Source organism: Pantherophis guttatus, chromosome 13 (assembly GCF_059756535.1).
Source record: "Pantherophis guttatus breed Tessera chromosome 13, ASM5975653v1, whole genome shotgun sequence".
In the NCBI taxonomy this organism is placed as follows: domain Eukaryota; kingdom Metazoa; phylum Chordata; class Lepidosauria; order Squamata; family Colubridae; genus Pantherophis; species Pantherophis guttatus.
The window spans coordinates 2,490,916-2,517,116 of NC_142075.1; the positions used below are offsets into that span (position 1 = coordinate 2,490,916).

General features: G+C 50.6%; 2 protein-coding genes across 4 annotated transcripts; one reads left to right on the top strand and one right to left on the bottom strand.

Annotated features, from left to right (window-relative positions):
- The first annotated feature begins 669 nt into the window (after positions 1–669).
- Positions 670–14,009, top strand: UNC45A (unc-45 myosin chaperone A). Of its 2 annotated transcripts, XM_034435578.3 has the most exons (19): positions 670–1,039; positions 1,130–1,166; positions 1,267–1,442; positions 1,588–1,680; positions 2,507–2,674; positions 3,323–3,491; positions 7,107–7,277; positions 7,350–7,521; positions 8,600–8,900; positions 9,055–9,149; positions 9,523–9,664; positions 10,569–10,709; positions 10,864–10,991; positions 12,042–12,108; positions 12,197–12,310; positions 12,430–12,545; positions 12,863–12,980; positions 13,056–13,211; positions 13,459–14,009. In XM_034435578.3, the coding sequence occupies exons 1-19, from the start codon at positions 842–844 to the stop codon at positions 13,720–13,722; spliced, it is 2,826 nt and encodes a 941-aa protein (XP_034291469.2). In that variant the 5' UTR covers positions 670–841; the 3' UTR covers positions 13,723–14,009. The 2 variants fall into 2 exon arrangements, with proteins under 2 accessions (XP_034291469.2, XP_087733972.1); XM_087877846.1 differs by having other exon boundaries at positions 838–1,166.
- A 1,625-nt stretch (positions 14,010–15,634) lies between these two features.
- On the bottom strand, positions 15,635–26,152 carry PRC1 (protein regulator of cytokinesis 1). Of its 2 annotated transcripts, none has more exons than XM_034435601.2 (14): positions 25,758–26,152; positions 25,532–25,664; positions 25,322–25,444; positions 25,010–25,246; positions 24,772–24,942; positions 24,536–24,685; positions 24,224–24,371; positions 24,003–24,139; positions 23,827–23,922; positions 23,600–23,746; positions 18,827–18,928; positions 17,547–17,648; positions 16,738–16,834; positions 15,635–16,304 (listed from the first exon to the last, which is right to left on the bottom strand). In XM_034435601.2, the coding sequence occupies exons 1-14, from the start codon at positions 25,766–25,768 to the stop codon at positions 16,276–16,278; spliced, it is 1,683 nt and encodes a 560-aa protein (XP_034291492.2). In that variant the 5' UTR covers positions 25,769–26,152; the 3' UTR covers positions 15,635–16,275. The 2 variants fall into 2 exon arrangements, with proteins under 2 accessions (XP_034291492.2, XP_034291490.2); XM_034435599.2 differs by having other exon boundaries at positions 16,661–16,834.
- Positions 26,153–26,201: the final 49 nt, after the last annotated feature.

Below are 26,201 nucleotides of genomic sequence, written 5' to 3' on the forward strand. Positions count from 1 at the left end.
TCCTGCTCATTTTTCCTTATCTAAACCTTTGGCGTAGCCAGGCCAGTTCAGGACCCCATTAGCAGACTCCTTTCCCTAATGGATCCTCCCCGCCGCTAGGCTGGCAGCGTCCCCACAGAAGCCGGGGCTAAAAGCAGGGCCTAATGGCACGGGGCGTGTGTGTGTGGCCGCTAATGGGTGTGGGAGCAGGACGGTGAGCGCCGTTTCCCTGCCTTTCCGACCAGTCCGGGCTGCCTCAGCCTGGGAGCCGCGGGGAAGATGCTGCTCTGGCTCCTGCTGCTGCCGGCCATCCTCCGGTCAGGTGTCGGCGACTTCCAGGCACGGCTCGCCGCTTCTGGCCGGGGCTCGTCCGAGCTGAGCGGCGCCGCCTCGCGGACTCTCCCGCTCGCGGCCGCTAACGCGCATCTCTGCGAGGGCTACTGGGGCGCGGACGGGCGCCTGCACGCCGCCTTCTTCTGCCCGCGCCTTTCCGACGCGCCGGCCGACGCCTACTGCTGCCAGCCCGGCGGGAGCGGCGCCCTCAAGTCCTGCTGCTCGCGCCCCGACGCCGACCATCCCCGGAGCGCCAACGCCTCCGCCGCGCTCCCGGCCGGGCTCCGGTGAGGCTGGGCAGGCGGGCCGCGGGGGGGAAGTCGCGGCGGGAGGAGCCCGCTGACGCCGCTCCGTCCCGCCGCAGGAGTCCGCTGCCGCAGCTGCTGGCCGTGGGGCTCTACGGCGGGCTCGTCCTGGCGCTGACCGCGGCCGACCTCCTGCACTTCCGCCGCCGCCGCGCCGCCGGAAGATGCACCGTCACGTGCCCTGAGCAGGGCCCGCCCCCGGAAGTGGTGGCCGTCGCGTCCGCATGACGCCCACTCGACGCGCCATGGCGGCCTCAGCGATGGCGGAGCTGCGCCGGGAGGGAAACGAATATTTCCAGGCCGGCCGTTACGCGGAGGCGCTGGCCGCGTACGCGCGCGCGCTGGACCTGCCCGAGGCCGGGCCCGAGGCCTCCCAGCGCGCCCTGCTGTACCGCAACCGCGCCGCCTGCCACCTGAAGCTGGTGAGCCAGGCCGCCGAGGGGCGCGGCGGGGCGGGGCGGGGCGGGGGGAGCGTCTTTTTCGGTTTCCCGTCTGCTGCCTTCCCTTCGCAGGAGGACTACGCGCAAGCCGAAGCGGACGCCTCCCGAGGTGAGCGTCCCCCCACCCCGCTTCCCCGGCGGCCTTGGCCTCGGCCCCGGCCCCGGCCCCGGCCCCCGCCCCCAAACGCCTCCCTTTTGCTCCCGCGCAGCTCTGGAGCTGGACGGGCATGACGTGAAGAGCCTCTTCCGCCGTAGCCAAGCCCTCCGGGGCCTGGGCCGCCTCGACCGGGCCGCCTCGGATCTGCAGCGGTGCATGCGCTTGGAGCCCAAGAACAAGGCCTTCCAGGAGGCACTGCGCGACCTTGGCAGCAGCGCCCAGGAGAAGGTAGGCCCCGGGGCCCTCCGCTCCAGCTGTACCGAGAGGCTTCGGTGATGGGCCGGTGCCATGCAGAGCAGGCGCTCTTGGCTTCCTTAAGATAAGGCTCTGAATTGGCCGGTAGCAGCCCTCTGTCTCTTCCTCTTGGTTTCAGATGAAAGCCATGACATGCACTGACTCCAAAGTAGAAGCCATGTTTAAGCTGCTGCTGAGCAACGAGCCAAAGGATAAAGACAAGAAGCAAAAGGTACTGGTCAGGGAGTTAGGATGCCCCTCGGTGATGGGCTGGGCATCCCATGAAGCCTGATGAACTTGTTATTCTGAAAGCAAAAGTTTGCAAATGACAGGTGGGCTGGAAAGAGTGTAGAAGCAGTGCAGAATTTTAGATGTAGCATATTCTTGCTTTCAGTTTAGCAAATATTCCATCCCTCTAGCTCAGTGATGGCTAACGTTTTCTGGACTGAGTGCCCAAAGCATGTGCACTCGGGCCCCCCATGGGGCTCCTCCCCCCACACACATGTGCGGCAGGGACCCGACAATCAGCTGGCTGGCAGGAGGCGCACATGCATGTGAAGCAGAGCTGAACTGAGGTGACGGCTCACATGCCCACAGAGGGCGCTGTGACACGTGCCATAGGTTTGCCATTGCAGCTCTAGCTGGTCTTTCACTTGTATATTGTGTCAGAAATGGAAATAAAATGGGTATATAGTGGGTAGGGGCGGTCAGTGGGTGAGTGAGCATGCAGTCTCACGATAATGGGGCATAAGCTTTGAGGCTTCACCCCAACCCCATCTTCCTTCACTCTCTCCCCCAAAGAACCTATAGCAGCATTTCCTGATTTGAAGTAGTAGCAGACTTTAAATCTTGTTAGGTAATGGCTTCTCTGGCTTGGATTTCTGGGAGTGGGGGGACGCCTTGTATAGGCAGAGGGTTTTAGGTTGGAAGGTCTGCTTCTGCCAGTGTGTAGCAAGAGGTGGGTGTATGATGGATCAAGATTTCCCAATGCAATATAAATCAGTCTGAACAGGGAAAGCTTTTTCAGGTAGCTAAACACTGGTTCTTTTTCTGATCAGGCAGCTCAGAACTTGATAGTTCTAGCTCGAGAGGAGCCTGGTGCTGAGAAAATTTTCCAAAATGATGGAGTGTGCTTACTGCTGCAATTATTGGACACAGGCCGTTTGGATATGATGATAGCAGCCTTGCGGACCTTCACTGGCCTCTGCCGTGGCCACTGTTCTCGAGTAAGGGCTTCTACAAGATGATGTTTTTTCAGAGCTGGGGGGCTCACGTGGTTTACCTCCTAACTGTTTCAAGGATGGTGCTTTGGTGCTAACAGCACTTCACTTTCTCTTGGAGTATCTAACCAAATAATTAGCATACTGGGTGGGTGGGTGGGAGTGTCCTTCCTGAACCTACTGAAACACCTACTGCACACAGCCAGGAACTAGTGAAAGCATCTCTGCTGATCAGACTCCTTTTTGCCTCTGATTTTGTGACCCAGCAAAGGGGCTTGGGAGAGAGCAAGACAATCACATTGTTCTGTAGCTCAGTTCTGGAAATAGTTTTGGATTTGTGTTGCTCACGGAATTGTGGTGATTCCTTGCCATATTGGAATGGACACCAGCATGGCTGAACTCTGATCTTTTTGTATGGTTCAGTGGGGACTAGATCTCACTGTGTTATTGAAAAATCAACCCCACCTCCTTAGCCTTACCTGCTTGGATCCGAAAACTTTCTGTTTCTCTAGGATTTTGAGAAGCTGTGCCTGCTTCCTCAAGAGCAATTCTAGTTAGACTTGAATTTCAGAGTAGTTAGTCCTAGATAAGAAGATAGGTAAGATGGTCTACTCTGGTACTTCCCTTGTCTCAAAGTTGGGACCTTTCTTACAGACGGTGGTGATTCTGAGTGACCTGGGGTCTCGACGCCTCTTTGCTGTGCTAGAGAGGGAGGATGAGCAGCTTTCACTGGCTGCCTATAACCTGTTGCAGGTCATGTTTGAGACCCTCAGGCAGGGGCTGCAGAAAGAAGTGCTGCACAAAGACAATGTTTTGGCATCAGGTGAGTCTCCAGCTGCCTTTCTGAAGTTGTGGGGATGACATCACTGTCTCTACTGCTTAGTAGAAGGATGGCCAGGGATAAATTTTCATGATGCTGTCTGGATGGATTACAGGGTGTTCTAACTCAGGCATGTCAAACTCAAGGCCTGATCCGACCAGATCCGGCCCATGATGTAGCTAGATCTGGCCCAGGGGGCTGTCCTAGAGACAGCAAAGGCTGGCGCTTTATAACTTGATGGCGGCCATCTAGCCCAGAACACGGTCAGCCTTAGATCTGCATGGCCACCTTAGAGCTGGTGACGGGTCGCCCCCACTCCACCCCAACCACGCGCAGAGGAAGCAATGAGTGCAAGCAGGGCCTGGCGTCCCTGGGGACTGTCTTGCCCTGCAGGCTGACTGCATTCTGAGCACTTCCCTTTCATCCAGGATGCCAGCACCTGGCGTCTCTTTTGCGCACACCGAGGGGGCAGGGGTGAGGCAGTGGGGCAGTCTTTTGCTGGCTCCAGGGCGGCTGTGTGGGTCAGATCAAAGGCTCACCATGTTCTGGCCCAGATGGCTGCATCAAGTTGTAGATCAGCATTATGTCCGCACCAATGCCTCTATACCCCGTTCACTGGCGTGGCCTCGCAGCCCCCTTTCACTGGGACCAACCCGCCCCCATGTGGGAAAGGCACTGCCACCGGCACTTCCTGAGCACGGAGGAAGGAAGAAGATGGGAATGAGACAAAATGGGACCTTTAGGACTATTGTGCTTCTGCCTGCCAGTTATTGGGTGAGGCAGAAGCAGAACTGCCCTTTCGGCATCAGGCATAGACTCAGTCCAGGCATGGAAGCAATGGAGGGGAGAGTGGACAAAAAGGGAAGCAATTCTCAGCAGGGTTTTTTTTTTTAAGCTGGCAGAGGCTTCCCATTTTGCCTCTGTGCCTGACGGGCCTCTGCGTGGCTCTCAGCTCACCTTTCCCAGACTCGTGTACGTGTTTGTCTGTGTGCGTGTGCGTGTGGTGGTCTTCCCCTTGCAGCCCCACATTGTGACATTGGGGAGGAAAAGAATGGGAGAAGAGAAGCTGGTATGGGAGCTTCTTGCAGTCTTCTACGGAGCTGGGGGTGGGGTGCAAGGCACAATGCAGTTGGTGGCAGGTTGGGGGAGGTGTGCAGTCCACAGTACCTTGGCCACATAGCATTAAAGTGGTAAAAGATGAGAAAAAGCACTCCAAAAATATAGCTTTCATTAGTTTACAGCCTGCCATCGCAGAAGGTGTCTGTTGAGAGAGTGGGGCTGCAAGACACACGCGCGCGCGCACACACACACACAAATGTGCACGGGTCTGGGAGATGTGAACTTAGAGCTATGCAGAGGCCCTGTCAGGCGCAGAGGCAACGACGGGGGAGGGGTCAAAATGGGAAGCCTCTGCCCACCACTGCCTGCCTATTGCCAGCTCTGCACAGAGCCTCTGGCAGTTTAAAAAAAAAGCAGGGAAGGAAGGAAATGGGAAGGAGGGAGGCAAGGAAGGAGGGAGGGAGGGAAAGAGAGGCAAATTGATTGGAGATGCCCCAGTTCAAAGGAAAAAGCAATTTTTTGTTCTGTTTTGTCACAGACAGAACTTTGTTGGCAATCCAAGTTACCATTAGTATTCTTGAATTGTGAGCTCTTAGGAAAGTATCTTCTCCTTGTGTGTTGCAAACAGCCATTTCCAGTGGGGAAAACAGGACAAAGCAGAGTGGGGGGAAATATTTTCCTTTGCTATTTTTCCAGTCTGAATTAGACCATGGCAGGGTCCCTACAGGAGAGCCCTTTTAAGGATTATGTATTAATAGAAATGCAACTAACTTACCTCTGTTCCTAAACGCTAAAGCTGTTGCACATAAAATACAGAGGAGCTCTGATCAACTATCACAGCCATCATTTTGACAGTTTTGCTGTATTGTCTGTGGATGCCCCCACTAAATGCAAGCACGGGATAAACTGAGCCTGGTTTATTCTCAGTCTTTTAAGTGGCCACAAACAAAAGTGGCATTTGATCACAAGGCGAGGAGGCATCAAGAAATGTTTCCCCTTTTGCATTTGAGCATCGAAGAAGGGACAGAAAAGGAAAAAGGGAAAGAGGAAAGAAAAAAGGGAAGTGGGGAAGAGAGCAAGAAAGGAAAAAGAAGGGAAGAGGGGAGGAAGAAGAAAGAAAAAATAAAGAGAGAGGAAAAAGAAAAGGGAAAAAAGGAAGGAGATTATAATGAGAGAGAGGGAAGTCCTACTTTAACACTTGGCCACTAGCAGCCCTGCTGCCCTTTCTGTGATGTCATACCTGTGATGACCCGGGACACGGCACAGAGGCAACACAGTCAGCTGATAGTTCAAAATGCTGCTTTATTGCTCCAATTTTTCCCCAAATGCTCCCACGTTTATGGCACGTCCCGGAGCAAACTGCTCACATGCACACACATCCAGCAGCCTCTGGCTGCAAGTAGTCCAGCAAAACGCTATTAGGTGCTTTTTCAGGAGGCAACTGGACTGTCTTGTATTTCCTTTTGAAGACGTTTCTCTTCTCATCCAAGAAGCTTCTTCAGCTCTGACAGGAGCTGGAATGGAAGGATTTATATTCCTTGCGGACAGCTGGTTATTTGCATCCTTTTAGAGGGTTGTTGAAGGACTTGGAGGTTTATCTGTGTCCTCAGAGTCATCTGAGTAGTGCTAATGGTTTTTGTAGTCTGCCATTTTTCCTCTGGAAATCCATTCCTACTCCCACACCATTCAAAGGGGGTTCCTCTGAAATTGTATAGCTAAATGTCTGTAGAGATTCTTAGTCATCCAGGTCATGGTTGTCCCAAAGGTGCTTTTTCAGGAGGAAACTGGACTTTCCAGTTGCCTCCTGAAAAAGCACTTTTGGGACTGGCCAAGGAGCACAGCAGCAGCAGCAGCCTCGAGGAAGTAAGCACAGCTGAGCGCTCTCTTGGGGAAGTGGGGCTGGGCTAGGCTAGGCTAGGCTGTGAGGTCCTGGTGCTCTGGGAGCTTGAGGGCCAGGTTGAGTGCTTGCCTTCCACTGCCCAGGGCTTGGGGCAGCCTATGCTGCCGTCCAGGGGTCCTCCGTGGACTGAGAGGGACAATGAGGCTCCTCTGGTGGACAAGAGTTTGGCACTTGCCCTGGTGTTGCCTTCCTCTGCTGGAGACAATGGATCCCCCAGCCCTGCCCACCACATGCGCCCCCCCCCAGCACGAGTGACGTTGAGCTGCGCCCCAAGGTCAACTACAACCCTTATGCAGCCCTCTATGAAATTGAGTTTGACACCCCTTTTCTAGATCATGATTCATACCTGGAAGGGGCAGAAATGTAAGTTGCATATTTCCCAGCTTTACAACAAAAATACAGCCTGGCCTGCCTTGTTTCAAATTGTGCTGCATGTTGCTTGGGGGGGGAGGATGTTCTAATAATTACTGTATTTTTAGACATCTCATATTCATGTTTTTATTCGCATTTACCTTGGATAAAGCATCTTGGATATTTGCAGGAGAACAGTTATGCTAAGTCAAGTTATGCCTTTGTTCACTTGTGTGCTGTAAGTGATGGTTGCTCACAAGTATCAGTAGAAATGTTATTTACCGCTCTATCTGATGCTCTTGCTGTAGACTCATCCAGAGAGCTGAGGTTGCTCCTTAGATGGCTGTTAGAGGCTCTCACTCGAGCAGGCATCTCTTCCTATGGTCGTGACAGTATCCTCAATCTGCTGATCAGCGTAATAGCCCCAAAGCCGCTGCAAGCCTCCAACAATTCTTTGACTCTTTGGGTCATTGATCATGGTGAGCATGACTCCCTTTGCAGTAACTTTTCTTGGCCCCTTCTCTGCTTTAGTAAACAATAGTTCCTTGCAGGTCTCAGAGAGATTCTGGAGGTTGGGAGCACTGTGCCTCACAGTCCTGGAGGCCTGCGTGTGACAGAGAACACCCCCATGACTGTGGCTGTGCTGCTCAGTAAGCTTTATGAGGACTTGAAGTGTGATGGCGAGAGAGAGAATTTCCATCAACTTTGTGAGGATTATGTCCGGTAGGTCTGTGAGTGTGTAAATGTGACCCTTTGGAGAGAACTGCTGCTTGACAGAGGGAGCTGTCAATTCTTAGCAATGAATACTGGGCTGGTTGTCAGTCTTTTGGCTCTGCCGACCTTTTTTTGGTGAGCTTTTCATGGCAGATGCCTCACGAATGAGAGAGGTATGAGCTACCATGTTTCCCCGAAATAAGACCCAGTCTTATATTTGTTTGGGTTCCAAAATAAGCATTAGAGCTTATTTTTGGAAAATCACAATATTAGGGTGATCAGCGGGCACAAGAGATGGTGAGCACGCAGGGGGCCAACGGTGTCCAGCAGCAGCTGCAGCCCACTGGCCCTTCGGTTGGTGTGCACTGTGACAGCACAGCCCGTGCAGCACAGGTGAGTTGATTAGCTGTCCAAGCAGCAGACGGAGGCAGAGTGATGGGGGAGAGGCAGGCGATCCAGACGCACTGTGGGAAAGCTGAGAGTCGGGTTGGAGTGGGTAGATGGCCGCAGGAGGCTCATTTGTATATTTGTATTTTAATTCTGGCTGTACACCACCCTGAGTCCTTCGGGAGAATGGGCGGTATATAAATAAAATTATTATTATTATTATTATTATTATTATTATTATTATTATTATTATTATTATTATTATTATTATTATTATTATTATCTTTGCACTGGCAGCAGACAGAGGCACAGGGTGGGGGGTGGGGGGAAGGCAGCTGATGTGCCGCACGGGCCACAGGCAGACTGAGAGATGTGAAGACGAGCCTCCTGTTGCCGACTACCCATTCCATCCCACCAACTCTTGTTTTCCCGTAGCCCACATAGTGCATCCGGATCACCTGTCTTCCCCGCGCATCCCACCCAGCTGATGACAATCTTAACCAGGGCTTATTTTTGGAGTAGGACTTATATTTGGAGCAGGCTAAAGGCTAGGGCTTATTTTCTGGTTAGGTCTTAATTTCGGGAAAACATGGTACTTTAGATGTTGGTTTCTTCCTATAACATATATTCAGTATTTACATAGTAGATGTAAATGTTTAGTCTCTTTGCTGATAAGAGATTGTTCTCTCTTCCTTTCCAGGGACTGGTTTCAGGATCACGGCATGCCTGGGAAACTCAGGGCCATCCAGACAGTGAGCTGTCTCCTGCAAGGCCCTTCAGAGGCCGGGAACCAGGTGCTGGAACTGAATGGCATCATGGAGAACATTCTGGCGTTGTGTGCCTCATCCCAGGTGCCTCACCAGCTTGTTGCTGTGGAGGCCCTGATCCACGCAGCTGATAAGGCCAAACGTGCCTCCTTCATCACCGCGAATGGTGTGACGCTCCTCAAGGAAATTTACAAGCACAGTGACCGTGACAGCATTCGCATCCGCGCCCTGGTGGTGAGTAGAAGGAGCTTGTTTTGGATCAAGTTGGGTGACAGGGAGGAAGGGAGCTTGTTCAGATGTGCTCCTTTTTCTCTGTTGCTTGTTTGCCTTTGGTAAATGACACCTGCCTGGTGCAGGTTGTATGATGAATTGTTGTCTGTGTTTTCAGGGCCTTTGTAAATTGGGCTCGGCAGGGGGCACGGACTTCAGCATGAAACAGTTTGCCGAAGGCTCCACCATGAAACTGGCCAAGCAGTGTTGCAAGTGAGTGTGGGCTTTTCTTGGCTGCAAGAGGTGCTCTGCCCTAAAGCCTCCAGCACCTTCAGTTCCACCTGGTCTGGCACTCTTGGGGGAGAAGGCATCAAGTATTGCTTGCTGCTTTCACATTTGTAAATATGGTGGACGTCCACGGGTGAGTGTGATCTGGTTGCAGGTCGACATGTTTTATGCTGAATGGAAGCTAACAGCCTGAGCAGATCTGATGTAGTTGCAATATGGACTAGATCTGGTTTTCTGTGATTGCTGTCAACCTTGCATGTTTGAGCGCTCTTTCCTAATGGTTACAGTGAAATTCTAATGCTCCCTACTGAATGGCCGGGGCCTTAGTGGATGTAATGTCCCCTTGTCCCACATCTAGATGGTTGTGCAATGAGACCCTTGATGCTGGCACCCGCCACTGGGCAGCAGAAGGTTTGGCATTCCTTACCTTGGATGCAGATGTCAAGGAAGAACTTCTGGAGGACAAGGCAGCTCTACAGGCTCTGTTCCAGCTGGCACAGGTAGAGCTTCTTCGGGAGTTGAACATGATATTCTAATAATGGGTGGTCCTTGCTAAACACCACTCATTCAGCAACTGTTCAAGTTTGTGTTGGAATCGAATGGATGCTACTTACGATTGGTCCTTGAAGTCGAGACATCATAGCATCCTGTGGTCACAGGGTTGCTATTTGTGAGCTTTGCTGGCTACTGACAAGCAAAGTCAGTGGGGTCCCCACCTCTTTGTGGGGGGAGGGTCATGGTAGTGTCCGGTGGCAAAAACTCAGAGTGCATCTTCTTTGATTAACAACTTTTAGGGAAGGCTTTTATTAGTTCACTTCATCAGATGCACAGAGTAGCTGCACCACAGTAGCTGTAGGAGTTAAATTGGGGTGAGGTAGGGAAAAATGGCAGAGGAAGATGGTTGGTCTGACAGATGGAAGTGATGTGAGACAGAGTACTTCATCAATTGTTTAAAACCCATTGTATTTGTTGAAAGATTGTCCAGAGCCTTTTAATGTCTGCGGGTGCAGCTCTTCCTCATTTGGTGATCCTGTGAAAGTCCTGCTTTTCTAAGAGTCACTTTGAAGTCTTCTATGGAGGCTCCTAGGAAGTTGAAATGCTTAGACATTGCTTGAGTTCTGATGTCAAACATGTCCCTTAATTCTTTTGTGCAAAGTTGTTTTATTGGTTGTATGAAGAATCCAGAGGGGCATTGCTAGCAGATGATGGCATATCTTGCATTGGAGGAACAACATGTGAAGTTGCCTCTGATCCTGTCTGTTCTTGTTGGCCTGTGATGAGGCTCTCGGTGTAGATATCCAACTCCAGAATTCCAGGATATCTTCAGGTTACAGGTGCTGATCCGTGAACTCAAAGGACTGCTAAATAAACCTCCCCTCTCCCTGCTCCTTGCTTCCATCCTAGACAGAGAATCGGAGCTGCTTATTTGCAGTGGCCTCTACACTGGTCAACTGTACCAGCAGTTATGACTTTGAGGAACCTGACCCACAGATGGTGGAACTTGCTAAATATGCCAAGCAGCACATCCCTGAGAAGCACCCCAAGGTGAGACAGACAAGTGCCCGGGGGGATGAAGAGTGGAGGCAAAAGCCCTGCGGGAGAGAAGGGACTGTGCATCTTAGGGGGGTGGGCAGAGGTGCAGTGGAGGTGCCTGTAAAGGGCTGCCTCTGCTGGTGCCTTCACTTATCTCATCTTCTAGGATAAGCCAGAGTTCGTTCACAGGCGTGTGCAGAAGCTCTTGGCCGCAGGTGTGGTTTCAGCTCTTGTTTGCATGATCAAGAATGAGAGTCCTTCTTTAAGCCCTGCCTGCCGGGAGCTGATTTCCAGGTGAGGCTTGACTTAACCTGGAGTCCAGAGGCAAATAAACTTGGAACATTCAGGTGGGGCTGGCAGCGGGGCAGGGTTCCCCAGTTTATGACATGAGTTTCTGAGGGACAGCTAGCCGACTGATTTTTCCTACCAAAGATGACTTGCATCTCGAGGCATTCAGACATTGGTTAATGCTCCATTAATTATACCTGTGAGATACATTTTACTGCTGACCTTGCTAGGCAGTGGTTCCTCTAAGACAGTGGTTCTCAACCTGTGGGTCGGGATCCCTTTGGGGGTCGAATGACCCTTTCACAGGGGTCGCCTAAGACCATCGGAAAACACATATTTTCAATGGTTTTAGGAATAATTTTATGGTTGGGGGTCACCACAACAGGAGGAACTGTATTAAAGGGTCGCGGCATTAGGAAAGTTGAGAACCACTGCTCTAAGACTTTTACTTGGACAAGGGAAGGGAACTCTTGAGAATCAGCAGTCTATGGGCTCCATGCATCTCCATAGTCCTTCCAGGAGAAGGGTCTGAAGCATCATTTTCTCCCTGGGGCTTATTGGAGCAAACTAGCATTATGATTCCCGAGACAGGAAAACATTAGTTGAATATTCTTGGAGTTGTTTTTTTTTGGGGGGGGGGGTTGGAGGGCGTGTCAGGGCCCAACAGAGTCTCTAGGGATGAAAAATACAGCCCAGCCCTGCCTTCTGCAGCTGCTGTTTTTCAGTCCCTCCAGGGTCCTCAGTTAAAACTAGAGTCCCAAAAGTTGGAAAATGCCATTTAGGCCTGCAATCCAGTCCCCTGCCCGGTGCAGGAATCTAACTGAAAGCATGCCAGAGGAGGCCAAGTCACCTCCGCTTGAAATTGCTCTCCGATGAGGCAGGGTTTCTGGATCGTACATGTCTTAGCGGTGATTCAAACTGTGACTTAACAGGACAGGGTGGAGATAAGAAGTCCTATTTGCTTGCCATCTCTCTATTCCTGTATGGCTGGTGGGAGGGTATGTGCTTGAACCTGGCTCTGACCACCCCCCTCCTCCATATCCTGCTGTGCTATAGGGTTTTCCTGGCCATAGTGGATAACCCAGAGAACCGTGGGGCTGTGGTAGCTGCCGGAGGGGGGAAGGTCAGTATTACCCCTTCCTCCTCTTGCTCTTCCCAGCAAGGCTCTCGGGGCTGACTAGTCTCTTTCCCCCTTCCCTGTCACCCAACAGGCGCTTATCCCTCTGGCTCTGGAAGGGACTGAAGTGGGGCAGAGCAAGGCCGCACAGGCTCTGGCCAAGATTGCCATCACAACGGCTCCGGAGATGGCCTTTCCTGGAGAACGGGTCTGTGGTGGGGAGCACTGGTGGGAATGGGAGGTGGCTCTTTCTTGGTCCTCCTCTCCTGTGAGAAGAGCAGGGCTCCTCTTGGCTAAGCCCTTCTTTTGGGCACTTCTCTTCTGCAGGTCTATGAGGTGGTCAGACCCCTGATGAGCCTCCTGCATTTGACTCGTTCCGGCCTGCAGAATTTTGAGGGGCTGATGGCACTCACCAACCTAGCTGGGACCAGTGAGAGGCTCAGGTGAGGTCTGTTTTGGGTGTGGGACGATCTCGGCATGGCTTTTATTTTATTTTTTATTATTCATATTTCTATGTCGCCCACTCTCCGAGGACTCTGGGCGGCTTACATCAAAGACAGTATACTAAATAGCATATTGCCCCCAACAATCTGGGTCCTCATTTTATCCACCTTGGAAGGATGGAAGGTTGAGTCAACCTTGAGCTGGTGAGATTTGATCCGCTGATCTGCTGAACTAGCAGTCAGCTGAAGTAGCTGCAGTACTGCACCCTAACCACTGCGACATCTAGGCTTGTGGCTACTTCTCATGTCGCCTGCAGGCAGAAGATTGTGAAGGAAAAGGCTGTGCCCATAATCGAAGGCTTCATGTTTGAGGAGCACGAGATGATTCGTCTGGCGGCCACGGAGTGCATGTGCAACCTGGCCTTGAGCCCCCAGGTGGGCAGCTGAGAGCAGACTGGGGAGGGGTGGGCATTATCCCTCAGGCCTGACAGCCACTCGTCTTTCATACAGGTAGCAGAGCTGTTTCTGGCTGAAGGCAGCGATCGGCTCAAACTGCTGGTTTTGTACAGTGGGGAGGAAGATGAGAGGCTTCGTCGGGCAGCTTCTGGGACGCTGGCAGTCTTGACCTCGCTGCTGCCACAGATTTGTGTCCGGATTTCCCAAGTGGTAAGTTTGTGTGAGTTACCTCTTGCCCCCCCCTTGTGCGCAGACGTGCACACGCACACTTCTGAGGGGTGCACCTTGGTCTGTGAGCCTGGGAAGGCAAGTGGCAGGATCCTTCTGCCACAGACCTACTTTTCCAGGGGCAGTGACAGCTCTGGAAGCAGGGCTGTTGCCCGGTGGAGCATCCAGTGGGTCGCAAGGACAGGGACAGGCATGCCTGCAACCTGCCTCTTGTTGCTTCTCCTCCAAGGCAACGGACTGGCTGGAAATCCTGCAGTCTCTGCTGTTCAGCCCCTGCACAGAGCTTCAGCATCGCGGCATGGTAGTGGTGAGAAACATGATGGCAGCCGACCGGGAGGTGGCCATAAAGCTGATGGAGAGCGAGATGCTGGAGATATTGTCTGTGGCGACCAGGGCAGAGGACAAGCCCCAGGTGGCTCAGTTGGCCCAGGAGTGCCTGGCTCATGCTGTCTCCTATGGCTTGATAAAGCCCAACGCTGCTGCCGGGGAGTGAGGGCCCTCGTCCCGTTTCCTCCCCCCCCACCCACCCACCCCCCGCTCAGAAGCACCTCAGCTGCACCTGGCCATATGCACCAGGCTGGCCTGGTGGGGCGCTACTTGCTGCTGGGACTTGGCAAAGCGGGAGTTCTTGGGGGTCCTGGGGCAGACACACACACACACACACACACACACAATGGTTCTTCTCTCTTGCGCTTTCAGCATTTTGTACTCTGGCAGACAACTCTGTAGGATTTAGGGAATAATGGGACACACTGCATAAATAAAAACAAAAGAAACCTGCATCTGGTATATTCAATGTTTGTAATTGTAGCATTTGCAACAGTGAAAGGAGCTCTATGTAGACAAGGGAGAGGCAGGAGGGGAAAAAAATCCGAAATTGTCTCTAAAGGGGAATCACATTTCCCAGAGTGGCTCAGATACCCAGCTGGGTGGCCATGCCCATGTTGACATGCTAAGAAGGTCCCCGGCCCCTTGATTGCACAGGCCCCACCTTTGGCTTGTGGGCCTGTCCAGCTTTATCTACACAGCAGCGACCATTACCTGCCCCCTCGGCTGCTGGACTGCCTTGCAGGGCTTCCAGCTCAGCCAGTGCCAAGACTACACCGTCCACTACCATCCAAGCCAATGGTGCCGGGGGGAGAGGCCAGGTGGGGAGAGTTCAGCTTCAAATTTCTGCTGGGCTGGCAGCATGAAGGGCAGGCCCAAGCCACTGTCTATGGAGGGTTGTGGGCCAGTGCACTGCGTGAGGCCAAGCTGGAGCTTTGTGGTGGGTGTGGCTGCAGGGTGTTTTGGCCTATCAGCGGCCTGTGCAGCTAGTAGCTGATTCAGACAGCGAGGAGGCTGGTGTGCTGCGCTAGCAGCCTGGGCAGCTGGCACTCGAGTCAGACAATGAGGAGGCTAGAGATGTGCCAGAGGCAGGGATTCAGTCAGGGCCTTCAAAACCTCCCTTAAGTGAAGAGGACGAGCCTTTTCTCGATGCAGAGGTACGCAGAGCTGCCAAAAGGCAGGAGTGGCTCCTCAGGAGGAGGTCTCCTTGAGAGTAAGACTCAGGGCTAATTGGCCACTCCCTTAGCCTATTTAAGGAGGAACACTGACTGAAGCAATTAGCAGGGAACAACTTCGTTCACATACCTTCTTGTCTTGATCAGCTTTCTGCAAATTGCTTCTGGGCATTCTGCCAACCACAGTAAGCTTTCAGTATTCTTGTTTGAATACTTGGCAGCTGTTAATGCAGTTAATTAACAGCCGTTGTAAAAAACTGGTTTATTTAGTAAACTAAGGTTTGAACGGACTTTATGTGTGCTGTGTTCTTTGGGGTCCATAGCTGGGGCAGAACACAGGGTGTCATGTTGGCACTGCTCTGGGACTGTCTGGACCCTCCAAGTTACTGTTGCGGGAGGCTGCACTGGAAGCCTGGCCCACCGCCCCAGGGCGGGCAGCCAGCCAGGTAGAGCTGCAGCTGCGACCTCACCCACTCCAGATGACACACCTTTTCCCCCACAGAGCTGCCGCCAGTGGCTACATGGCCTCCCCCAACCTACCCTTCGCAGCGCTACCCACTGTCCCCATTGCAGCCCTTGCTGCCTTACCCTGCTTGTTTCTTTTTCAGGCGCTGGCCATCTCTAAACCTGGGGCTGGGGTACGTAAGGCGCTTGGGAGGCTTGGCCAGATTTTGTGGGGCCAACTTTTTTCCCAGGGAAATATGACCAGTTGGGGCACCAGGATGTGGCCACGTCCAACAGATGTTTCGCTGAAGATCGAGCAGCTTCACAGTTCCATCTTGATCTCGGGACGTGAAAAGGAAATTTGGGTGTGTGTGTCAGTGCAGGTTTCTTCTGAGATGAGCAGCAGATGTTTCTTAAGGCAGCACAGCAATGTTTACATATCAGAAGTACAACATTAAATGCAGAATAAAATTATCTTTTATGTAGAGCTAAGTCAGAAATAAAAAAACAGCTTTTTCAAAACAGTACAACTGATTTTTTGCTGCTCACCTACATCTCTGAGCAAGCGAACAGCCACACAAATAAATAAGAGGCTGCTGTAGTGAAGAAGGTGCAAATTTAGCCATGATCATTAAATGTACAGACGAAGTGCCAGGGATGCCAGCCTCTTAGCCCAGTCAGGAGACGGGCCAGTCGGTGAAGAGGGAGGTGATGCATCCTTATAGGACTCCCTGTAGTGTCTCCACTTCCTGTGCCCAAGATGAGCAGGAGACCATCTGCTGAAAAGCAGGCCTGGGTGGACAAGGTTGCCCAAGGAAAGGAGGGAGGCAAACCTCTGTCTGCTCCCCCCTGCCCACCCTCCCCCATGAACAAGGCAGCAGGCCTGGGCCCAGAACAGCTGCTGCATCTAGACCTTTATTCCCTGTAACAAAACTTGGAAATCAATTCATTAAAAAGAGTTAAAAATGGCAGCATAAACCAGACTCCAGAAGGTCCAGTTGATGCTGGACCCTGGATGGTGAGAGGATCCAGGGCTGGTAACAGCCCCCCTTCAGCCGTCAGGATTCGAAGCCGTGGAGTTGAGGACGTGGGACGGGTGCTCAGATTTGGAAGCCTCTGAAAGTGCGCGCTGGGGAGGGAAAAAAACAGCAAGGGTTTTTGGTGGGCGTGGGAAGCAGCGGCAGGGAAGAAACGGGGTAGAGGGAGGCAGAACTGTGGGCTGCCCTGCCCAAGCTTGCTTCTAGCCATGAAGCCCTCTCTGCATGCAGTGGCCCCTCTTTTGCCACTGCCATTTACAGGCAGGGGAAGCAGCAGCAAAAGGAGCCCTAGCAGCAAGTGGGACTCACCCAGCCCCTGGGCAAGGGCTGATTGGCCAGAGGATTTGATGGGGAATGCAGCCATCTGGCGACTCTTGTAGGCTGCTTCTGGCTCCAGAGCCAGCGGGGACAGAGGGGCAGAGGGGAAGAAGAGGGAGAAGGGAATTACCGCAAATGCTGAATAGGTGCTGGCAATAGAGTAAATACTGCCATTGCGCTGGGCAGGGGCTGTCGGGGTACACCCACCGCTCAGAACTGTTCTGTTGATTGGAGACACGTTCTCCTTGTTGCGCTCCATCTGGCCTTTGGTCTTGGCAACCACACGGATGGGGGTCCGGACAGGCTGCAGGCAGAGAGGGGAGTGGCACTTTGGGCAAGGACAGCCAGAAGATTAAAGGAACGGGCACAGGAGGGGCCATGTTTAACAAAGCCATGGTGGAGCTATTCCGGGAATTTAGGACTGCCAATCTCCATCCTCCTCCAACAATTGCTCTGAAGGTATTTCCAGTCTTCCAGCCTCCCAGTCCCTAGTGCCACAGGTGTGCACTATGTGAGCTCTGGTGCTCACCTGGGCACAGCTGAGGGCAATGTAGGAATGTCCCAGCTGTCATGTTGTTTTTGCCTTCTGCATAATTTTGTCTGCATTCCAAAACCTTGAGCTGCAGAAGGCCTGTACCACAGCTAAAGGGCTGGATTTGGGCAGCAGCCCGCCCAAGGAGGCTAACCTCTATTTTGGCCAAGACCTCTTGCCAAGTACACCCGGAGCCTGTGTAGCACTTGGGTGCTGCAATGGTGTCAGGCCAGCTGACAACACACCAGGACCTTGAGCCCCTTCAGCTTCTCCAGGAAGCAATCTCTGTGTTCTCTCATTTCTAAGCAGTTTACGGTATTCTGTTACAGTTCTCCCCTAATTTTGTAATTTTTCCACTTCCACACTTCGCCACTTTTGCACTTGCCCAGGTCCCACTGCTGAGCTTCCTTTAGTTTCTCCTGCCTCTTGGCCTTCAGACAGAGCTGGAATGGGACGGGAGGCTGCCTCCCTCTGGACTCTTTACCTTGCCTCCAGACAGGGGTGGGTGGCATCCGGGGGAGTTTAACACCGAACCTCTCAGGGCTGAGCGGATGGTGCTGTTGGGAGTCGTGGTGGTAGTGTTGAGCTGCAAGAAAAGTCCAGGTGTTAGGAAAGAAAGTGGTCCCTGGTGCAAAGCAAAAAATATCTGATGGCCGTTTCCAGGGAAAAGTACTGCTAATCAGTTCTCACTTTCAGATCTACATGTCTCTACATTGCAATACCTTCAGCTGCACAGAAAATGGATTAGAAACCTGAGCAAGGGCATAATTTTACTGGTAGACTCAGAATAACAGAATAAGGGAGTTGAAAAGGGACCATGGAGGTCTACTAGAAGGAGCAGGAGACTCTATACCACTCAGGACAAATGGCTGTCCAATCTCTTCTTAAAAATCTCCAGTGATGGAGACCCCAATGGAGGCGAGCTGGTCCTGTCAGGAAATTCCTTAGTTCCAGGTTGGATTCCTTCTGATGAACCTCCACCCACTGCTTCTTGCCCTGCCCTCACGTGCTGTGGAGAGTAGGTTGATCCCCTCTTATTTGTGGCTGCTGCCTCTCGGATATTGGAACATTGCTATCCTCTTACCCCTAGTCCTTCTTTTCACTAGACTAAACACACCCACTTCCTGCAACCGTTCCTCATGTTTTAGCCTCCAGCCCCCTAATCATCTTGGTTGCTCTTCTCAATTGTACCTTGAAATGTGTCCCTGTGCAAGGATGGATTGTATGCTTCTGGTGGAACCTGGTGCTGAGTTGCAAGAGGGTGGGGGCCTTTCCCAAGGAACTTGGAGGCAGATCAGCCTTGAGTCATTGGTGTGCAGAAAGAGGCCCAGCAGGGATCCTCCCTAAATCTTTCCAAGGTGCTTTAGCCTGGCAAGATTTTCTTTATGGGTGAACAGCAATAAAGAAACTACCCTGAGCAATCCATCGTTTCGTCCTTGGTACCTTGCACCTGATAATGCTGTTGGGAGGCATTTGTATCCTAGAGATGCCCTCCAACCTCCCCAGTTTTTTAAAACTACATTTGTTTAGAAAAAAACCCTTCTAACTGGGATATATAGCAAGTAACAAAGCCACCCACCCCCTTTCTGGGGGTGGACCTGAGGTATCTTCAGGCACTCAAAAAGGGCCAGGAGTCTCCAGGCTCCAGAGAAAAAAGTCCACAAAGGGAAAAGATGACACTAAAGAGGAAAGGAAAAAAGCTGTCCTGCATTTATATATGCGAGGTAAAAAGGCAAACCCTGACTTCTGGGCAACCCCACTTACCTTTCGTGCTTTGCCAGGTGTGGCGATGCCCAAAGCCCGTCTCTTGGTGGGGGTGCTGCCATAGAGCATCTCCTCCTCCGTCTGTCGGGACTTTTTGAGTTGCTGAAAGACAAGGGAATGGAGTAAGCTAAACAGGACCTGGCATATCTGAGTGATCTCAAGCGAACTTTTTTTAAAAAAGGATTTAATTCATCAAAGAGATGGACCAGCTGCTTAGCTATCACACTTGGAATCAGAGGGCAGGTCAGAAGTTGGGGGAGGAAGACGCTGCAGGAGGGGTTGCAAGACCTCCCAATTCACCACCTCTGTGCCAAGCGCTCTCAGCAGCACAGCTGGAACCGGCTCTGCTTCAACATGGGGAAAGGAGCCTTCTGGCATCCGGTGGTGGAGCCCTCCTCTGCGTGTCCCAAAGCCCACAAAAGACGGGATCACTGGGAAGAGACCCCAAGGTCTCTGATGGGTTTAGAGCTTTGGGAGGCAAAGGAATATCCATCTTAGAGCACAGAATCATAGGAGTGGAAAGGACCGCGGTGGTCTTCTACGTCCTGTGTAAGCAGGGATCCTAGACCATCCCAGACAATGCTGAGTCGCAACATCTTTTTTATATTGTGGCAACCAAAACTGGATGCAATATTCCAAGTGTGGCCTCACTAGTGCAGGATTGCATTGGCTTTTTGGGTAGCTGCCAAACATGGCTGGCTCATACTTGGTCTACTAGGACACCTGGCTCTCTCTCACATTCGCTAGGTGCCACCCATTCTGCACCTGGGCATTTGGTTTTCCTTGCCTAAGTGCAGGACCTGACTTTTCTCAGCCCTGAACTGCTTTTTGTCCCAGGTGCAGTTGGCGCCTTTGACACGTCACTCCATTCGCCTACTTCCTTTTCTAATTGTTTTCGGAAATTACTTGTTAGCTGCTTTTCAGCTACCAGGAGCCTTTGGATTGAAAGACTTTGCAGCACCAGGTGAGTCTCCTTCAGCATTAGCAAGAAAGTTTTAAATACAAGTTTAAGAACTTAACTTTCTTTTTTTGGAATAAACAGCATAAAGGTGAATAAAACATTGATTTAGAAAGTCACAAAACAGGACAAGGCAAAGTTGAAATAAAATTTTAGAATTAATTATAAAGAATCTTTCCCATGAGAAAATGCTTTCATTTTGAATTCTTCGGAAAAAAAGCCCTCTAAAAAATTGGACACCGGGGGATTTGATCGGAAGCGTCGCGGCGAGACAGTTGGGAAATAGCGGCTCTGATGAGCTCCGCGAAAACCCTGACTGACAAGCCACTGTTGAGGGGTCTTCGGACCGGAACGTCTCGTAGGGACGGGGAAGGAGAGGCACCTCGGAAGACCAAGAGGAACAGGCAAGTTCCTCGAAGGTCAGAGGAAACTCTCTCAAATTCGGCAGCGGGGGCAGTGGCCATTGCAGATGCCAAAAAGCTGGGCCAACCGGATAAGCATTGAGCTGGAGCAGTGACTTGAACGGAGTTTTGAAGCCAGGTGAGTAACAGCCAACTCATAGGCAAAAAAAAAAAAAGAAGAAGAAGATCTTTAAATTTGAAAGAGCCCCAGCGGAATAACAGCGGCTAATGGGCATGGGGAAAGGAAGGAAGATGATTAAAATGGAACTTAAATTGATAAAAACCCAAAAAGAAAATTGACTTTTGGATAAAAATATTTGGAGAACTTTAAAAACTAGAAGAAATACAACCCCATAACTTGATAAAGGGTTGGAAAGAAAGCAAGATGATCCTTTTTTGAATGCTAGAGAAAAACTAAAAAGAAATTGGAAACTAAGCCTTGTAATAGAAGTTTTGTACCAAAAAAATAAGAGGGGAAAAACGGACTGTGTAATTTAGATTGGATTTTAAAACTGATTTGGCATATTTAAAGGTAAAAAAGAAAAGAAAAAAAAAACTAGTAAAGACTATTAACATGGATTGAAACAAAATGGATATTTTTTTAGGCTGCTGATTGGAATTCTGGAATGTAGTAATACACCTTCAGGAGAAATAAGACCATTACAACACTGAACTTTTGCTCTAGAAAAAATCTTGGACTTTGATAGTGATAACAGCCGTGAGAACTTCTAAGGAGGATTTGTTTGTCTGCAAGCGGCTTGACTTTGGTTATTAAAAAAAGAGGAATATAACAATACTTTTAATTGGAACAATATTAATCTGGAAAGAATAAAATGGCACAGGAAATTAGGGAAATGATGGAAATGATGTATTTGTCATTGAAAACGGAAGTAAGGGAAATAATTACAATGTTGCACAGAGAACCGAAACCTGATGATCCAAAAATTGTGTTAGAGTATACTCAAGCTGACAAGGAGATAACAAATGAGAAGCAAGACATGGAGACTGAAAATAAAGAAGAAGACAAAGACAACGAGATTGACTATGGAAAATTAAATGATTATGTGGGTAGTAACAATAAAAAGGAGAATTTTAAAGAGTACATTGGGATTAACAACGGAAAAACAGAAAGGGTGGAACAAAGAGGGGGAAAAGGGTGGAATAGAAAGAATATAAAAAACTTAAATGATTACACTGGGATTAACAGTGGAAAGACAAGAAAGAGGGAAAAGGGATGGAAAATGCACTGCTTAACACTGTAAGCCGCCCTGAGTCTCCGGAGAATGGCGGCATATAAATCAAATTAAAAAAAAAAAAACAACAGGAAATACAGGGCAAACTAGGAGAGTTCAGGATTTTAAAGCACAAAAGAAAAAAAGGGGGAAAAAAAGAAAAAAGAAAAACAGAAAGGGAGAAAGAAATGAAAGAGGAATATGTTATATATATTTAGAATTGAAATATGAATTGAAATAGGATTTATAGATGTAATGAATATTAAGAAAAAGTTGAGGTGATATTAATTAAGTAATATAAATAATGGAAAATCATGGATGTATGAATCAATTGAATATGTAATAGTTGGAATATTTTTAACCAAAATTATGGAAATTGTAACAATTGGAATATTCTTAATTGCATTCTTGGAGTTTATATAATGATAAGTTTTAGAAATATGAATAAGTTTAATAAATTAGAGGATAACAGCTAGAATATCTTCAAATTTAATTAGGGAAATTGTAACAATTGGAATATTTTTAATTGAATATTTGGAACCTAATCAAACAAGGAAAAAAGGTATTATGAATTAATTGGATTATGGTGAAAGTAAAAATGATTAAAATTTGTTTGAAAAGGTATAAATACATATGTTTGATAAAATAATTGAAAACTAGTGAAGATTCAAGGAAATATATAGTGGAAAGTTACCTGGTTTATTATCATTATATAAAGAGAAAAGATGGCTATATAAGTAACTTATTTTTATTAAGATGTCTATTATTTGGAATAAGATTTAAGGAAATGTATGGTATAAAACAATTAGGTTTATTATTTTTATAAGGAATGACTGTAACACCACATAATTAATTGATTTGTATTAAGCTGTTGGATATTGAAATAGCTGACAATGGAGGAAATGATAGGAATTATATTATGTGAGATTTTAAATTTAAGGGGTTCAATATAGAGATGAAGAGAAAAATTGAAGGGTAATATTGGTTTTAAAAAAATAGAGAGAATAAATATGGCAAAAAGGGAATATATAAATTGTAAATTTAGGTGAAATGACTAAAAATTGTTTAAATCTATTGGTCAATACTCTGTTCAGAAAAAATACATAGTTTGTTTGTCTGTTTGTGTAAAAATTTTTAAAAAACTTAAAAAAAAAAGTTGGACACCGGAAGGAATTAAATATTACAATTAAAGGAGAACACTCAAACTTGACTTACTAATATAGAATGAAGCAAAATATTTTAATATTAGATGTACTGAAGGATATTTTTGAACAATGGAGCCAGAAATTAATATCTGCCTCTGTAGATAGACTGTGCTTCAAAGATGCCATATAAGAGGAACAAACGTTTCTTGGCATGATTGAGACTGATCTGAAAGTGGCAAGAATGCAAGGAAAAAGATGCTTCACTGGACATAGAAAAGAAATCGGTTCATGTTTAATAATTCAAAGGATGACAAACCAAGACAGTAATCTGGGTAATTTTCCTATATTTAGAGAACAGAATTGTTAATATTTTGAATAATTCGGTGAGAAGGGACAAAGAAAAATGAAAAGAAATGTTGTAGGTATAGGCCACGGCCTGGTAGTGAACCACAGGTTGAAGACCCCTGTTCTAGGATATTATTTGAAGGGACTAACATGATTGTTAAAAGTAAAGGTTGAAGTAGACATGTTCTTTTCCCTTCAATGGATCTTTGCTGGCTTCAGGACTGAAGTAACAAGGCCTGATGGATTTGTTTGTGTGTAACCAGTGGGATAAGGGGAGAAGAGATTTTTTTGCGTATTTGCGAATGTTACTAAAGGGGAAAGTCATTTCTTTACATATTTCCTTTATTCTTATTTTTGTTTTGTATTTTTTTTATTCTTTTCCATCTAACTGTATGGTAAGACAGGCGGCCAATAAAATTTATAGATAAAATATAATGGTGTAATCTTTAATAAAATTACTATTAAAAACAAACCAAGAAACAAAAAGGCCAGCATTGCTGGAGGGAGCCCAGAACTGCCTCCTTAAGAAGAGGGGGAAGCAAACTGCTGGATGGATTTGCAGGCAAAATGGCTCCTCCTGGCTACCCTCTGGCTAGAGGGACTAAGCACACCCACCAGTCAACAGGCTTGCTACCCTTGTTGGACGTGATAAACTAACAGCCATGGGTGGAAGGCTGAGGTTGCCAACTCACCCGTTCCTGCCTTTCCTTCTCCTTCTCCAGATGATGGAGGTGCCACTGCTCAGCCACGTGCTCCATGAAGCGCTGCCCACTTACTAGGAAGTCCTGAGCATGCTCTTGCTCCCACAGCTCAACCTGGACCTTCAGCTCCTCCTCCAACTGCACCAGAAGAAGGCAGATTTAGGTGGGGCTGCCACAGGTTCACGGGATGGGGAGGGTGGCTGGGAAGGGCCACTTGCCTTGGAAAGGGTCTTCTGCAGCTTAGCACGCAGTTTCTCTTCTTTCAGGAGGTTGCCTCCTCGGTTGGTGAAGCGACTTGGATCGGTGGCTTTTTTCTACAGGGAGGAAAAGGTGAGTCTCCTGCTGCCTGGAGAGGCAGCTGAGCCCAGCCCAGCCCAGCCCGGCTCACAACTACCTCGAGCTCCTGAAAGAGACACCAGCTTCTCTTCCACTTGTGGATTGCTTCAAACAGCTCTTGATGTGTCTTGTAATAATGCTTCAGTCGTGTGAGCTCATTGTCATGTTGCTGCAACAACTCTTCAGTGAAGGTGTCTATGAAGGAGGAAAGCATGAGGGATGGCAGCAAGGGCCACTGAAGATGGCCTCACTCACCTTCAACACTGGTCCCCAACCTACCTTCATAGTAGGGGCCAAAGGAGCACCTCTGCTCTTCCCCAAAAAAGCACTTGTCCCAATAAGCGGCCAGCTCAGCCCGAATGGCCTCCACCACCTTCTGCAGATTCTGGCATTTCAGTTGTTCCAAGCGGTCGACTTCCAGGTGCAGCTAAAAGAGGCAGCGGGGAGGGGAATCAAGGCAATGAAACACAAGGAAGAAAGGGCTTATTTGATGCCTGGCATTTCAATAGGAATGTAGGGGAGAGTGCTGCTCCTGGACCCCCAGGAGCCAGCAGGACCCTTGTACCCAGGAAGGGGAGCACAGCCTCTTACAGTGTCCATAATGCTGGCTCTGGAGCCCTCCATGTACGGAGCAAAGGCGGTTCTCTCTTCGGGAGGCACTTGCAGCCAGTCCCAGAGCATCAGGATGCGGCAGCGCAGTTCTTCACATACGGCCTCTTTCTGAGCTCTCCTGTCCTCCAGCTGGGAGACAGCAAAGGAACAGCCTTAGATCCAAGGAAAACTCAAGGAAGGTAGGTGGGTGCCCCCTCGCAGCCCATTCCCCCAACCTGCTGCAGCAGATCCTTCAAGGCAGCCAAGTTGTTCAGGGAGAGGCAGAAGGCGCCTGCATCCTGGCACATGGCCTCTCGCTCAAAGGTGGTGCTGGGCTCCCGCTCCAGTTCCTCCATGCAGAGGACAACCTGCTGCTTCAGGTGGACAAACTCTGCCTGCCGATGCTCCTAAGGGGAAAGGAAAGGATCAGCACCAAGCCGCCACCCCCCCTCCCCCTCTTGGAGACGCCCAGACCTTCTCAGTTGCCAAGGCTGCCAGGTGGCGCCGGAAGTGGTCCAGGTCCGCCAGGCTGGGCACAGCCTCGCTGCTGCCGATGCTGTAAGGCGCCCGGCCTAGCAGCTCCGCCAGCTCCTGGTCGCGCTCCTGCAGGACACGCAGCTCCTGCCGCCTCTCGCGCTTCTGCTTGAGCATCACCTCCACCCGGGTGCGCAGGTCTTTCTCCAGCTGCAGGATGGTGGCCTCCTCCTCCTCCTACAAGACAGGAAGGCCACAGGTGGGCTCGGCCGGCGGAGCGCGGGGGGGGGGGGCATCGCCACGCGGACTCACCTGGAAGGGCGCCAACTGCAGCTCCTGGCACAGCGCGGCCAGCTCCCTCCGGCACAGCGCGATGCTCTTCAGCAGCCGCTCCCGGAGGCTCTCCTCTTCCGCCACCATCTGCTCCAGCAGGTCCTGCGAGGCGCGGGAGAGAAGAGCGCGCTTCAGCCCCCGATCAGCCCCCGATGAGCCCCCGCCCCGCCCCGGCCCCGGCCCGCTCACCTTGACGTGCCTCTTGACCACTTCGGTGCGCTGCAGCCGCTGCTCCTCCGGGATGCCGATCTCTTCCCAGATGCCGCGCAGGTGGCTCAGCGCCTGGGTCAGGCAGGCCACCGACTCGCCGGCCAGGACCTCGCTGTACAGGGAGGGAAGCAGCACGGGGGCCGTCAGCTCGGACGCCCCGGCCCCCCCCACGGCCCCCGCGCCCCCCCTCCCGGCCCCCTCACACCTGCGCCTCATCTCGGCCGGCCAGGCGGCTCCGCGCCCGCTGCACCTCCGTCCGACCGTTTCTGCCCCGCGATTCAAACCCCCGCCGCGCCGCGATTGGCTCGTCCCAGGACCCGCCCACGAGCGCCCTTCCGCGACCGTTGTGGGCGGGGCCAGGGAGGCCGGGCCCGCGTCGCTGCTGGCCTCGCACGGGAGCCGCCCCGCCCCGCCCCGCCCCGCCGCAGCTCCTCAGGGCCGGCCGGGCTGCTTCGCCGGGTTGGGGCAGCGCCGCCCGAGTCGCCCCGCAGCCCGTTCGTGGCGCGAGCCTAGAAACCCCGAAGCCTTGGGCGACGCTGGGAAACCGCCCGAAAGCCCTTCGAGAAAGCTGCAAGGCCACGGCTGAGGGGGAGGGACGGCAGCGGCCTCCCTTTGCTCCACCCGCCAGGCCGCCTTCGGCTCGCTGCAA

Bases quoted from the DNA above. Each gene is read 5' to 3' on its own strand.
- UNC45A (XM_087877846.1), top strand. From the start codon at position 842: ATGACGCCCACTCGACGCGCCATGGCGGCCTCAGCGATGGCGGAGCTG. The intron at 7,278-7,349 runs GTGAGCATGACT...AGTTCCTTGCAG, and splicing joins TCTTTGGGTCATTGATCATG to GTCTCAGAGAGATTCTGGAG. The intron at 10,992-12,041 runs GTGAGGCTTGAC...GCTGTGCTATAG, and splicing joins TGCCGGGAGCTGATTTCCAG to GGTTTTCCTGGCCATAGTGG.
- PRC1 (XM_034435599.2), bottom strand. The intron at 25,247-25,321 runs GTGAGTCCGCGT...CCTGTCTTGTAG, and splicing joins TGCAGTTGGCGCCCTTCCAG to GAGGAGGAGGAGGCCACCAT. The intron at 17,649-18,826 runs GTAAGTGGGGTT...CTTTTCTTGCAG, and splicing joins CACCTGGCAAAGCACGAAAG to CTCAACACTACCACCACGAC.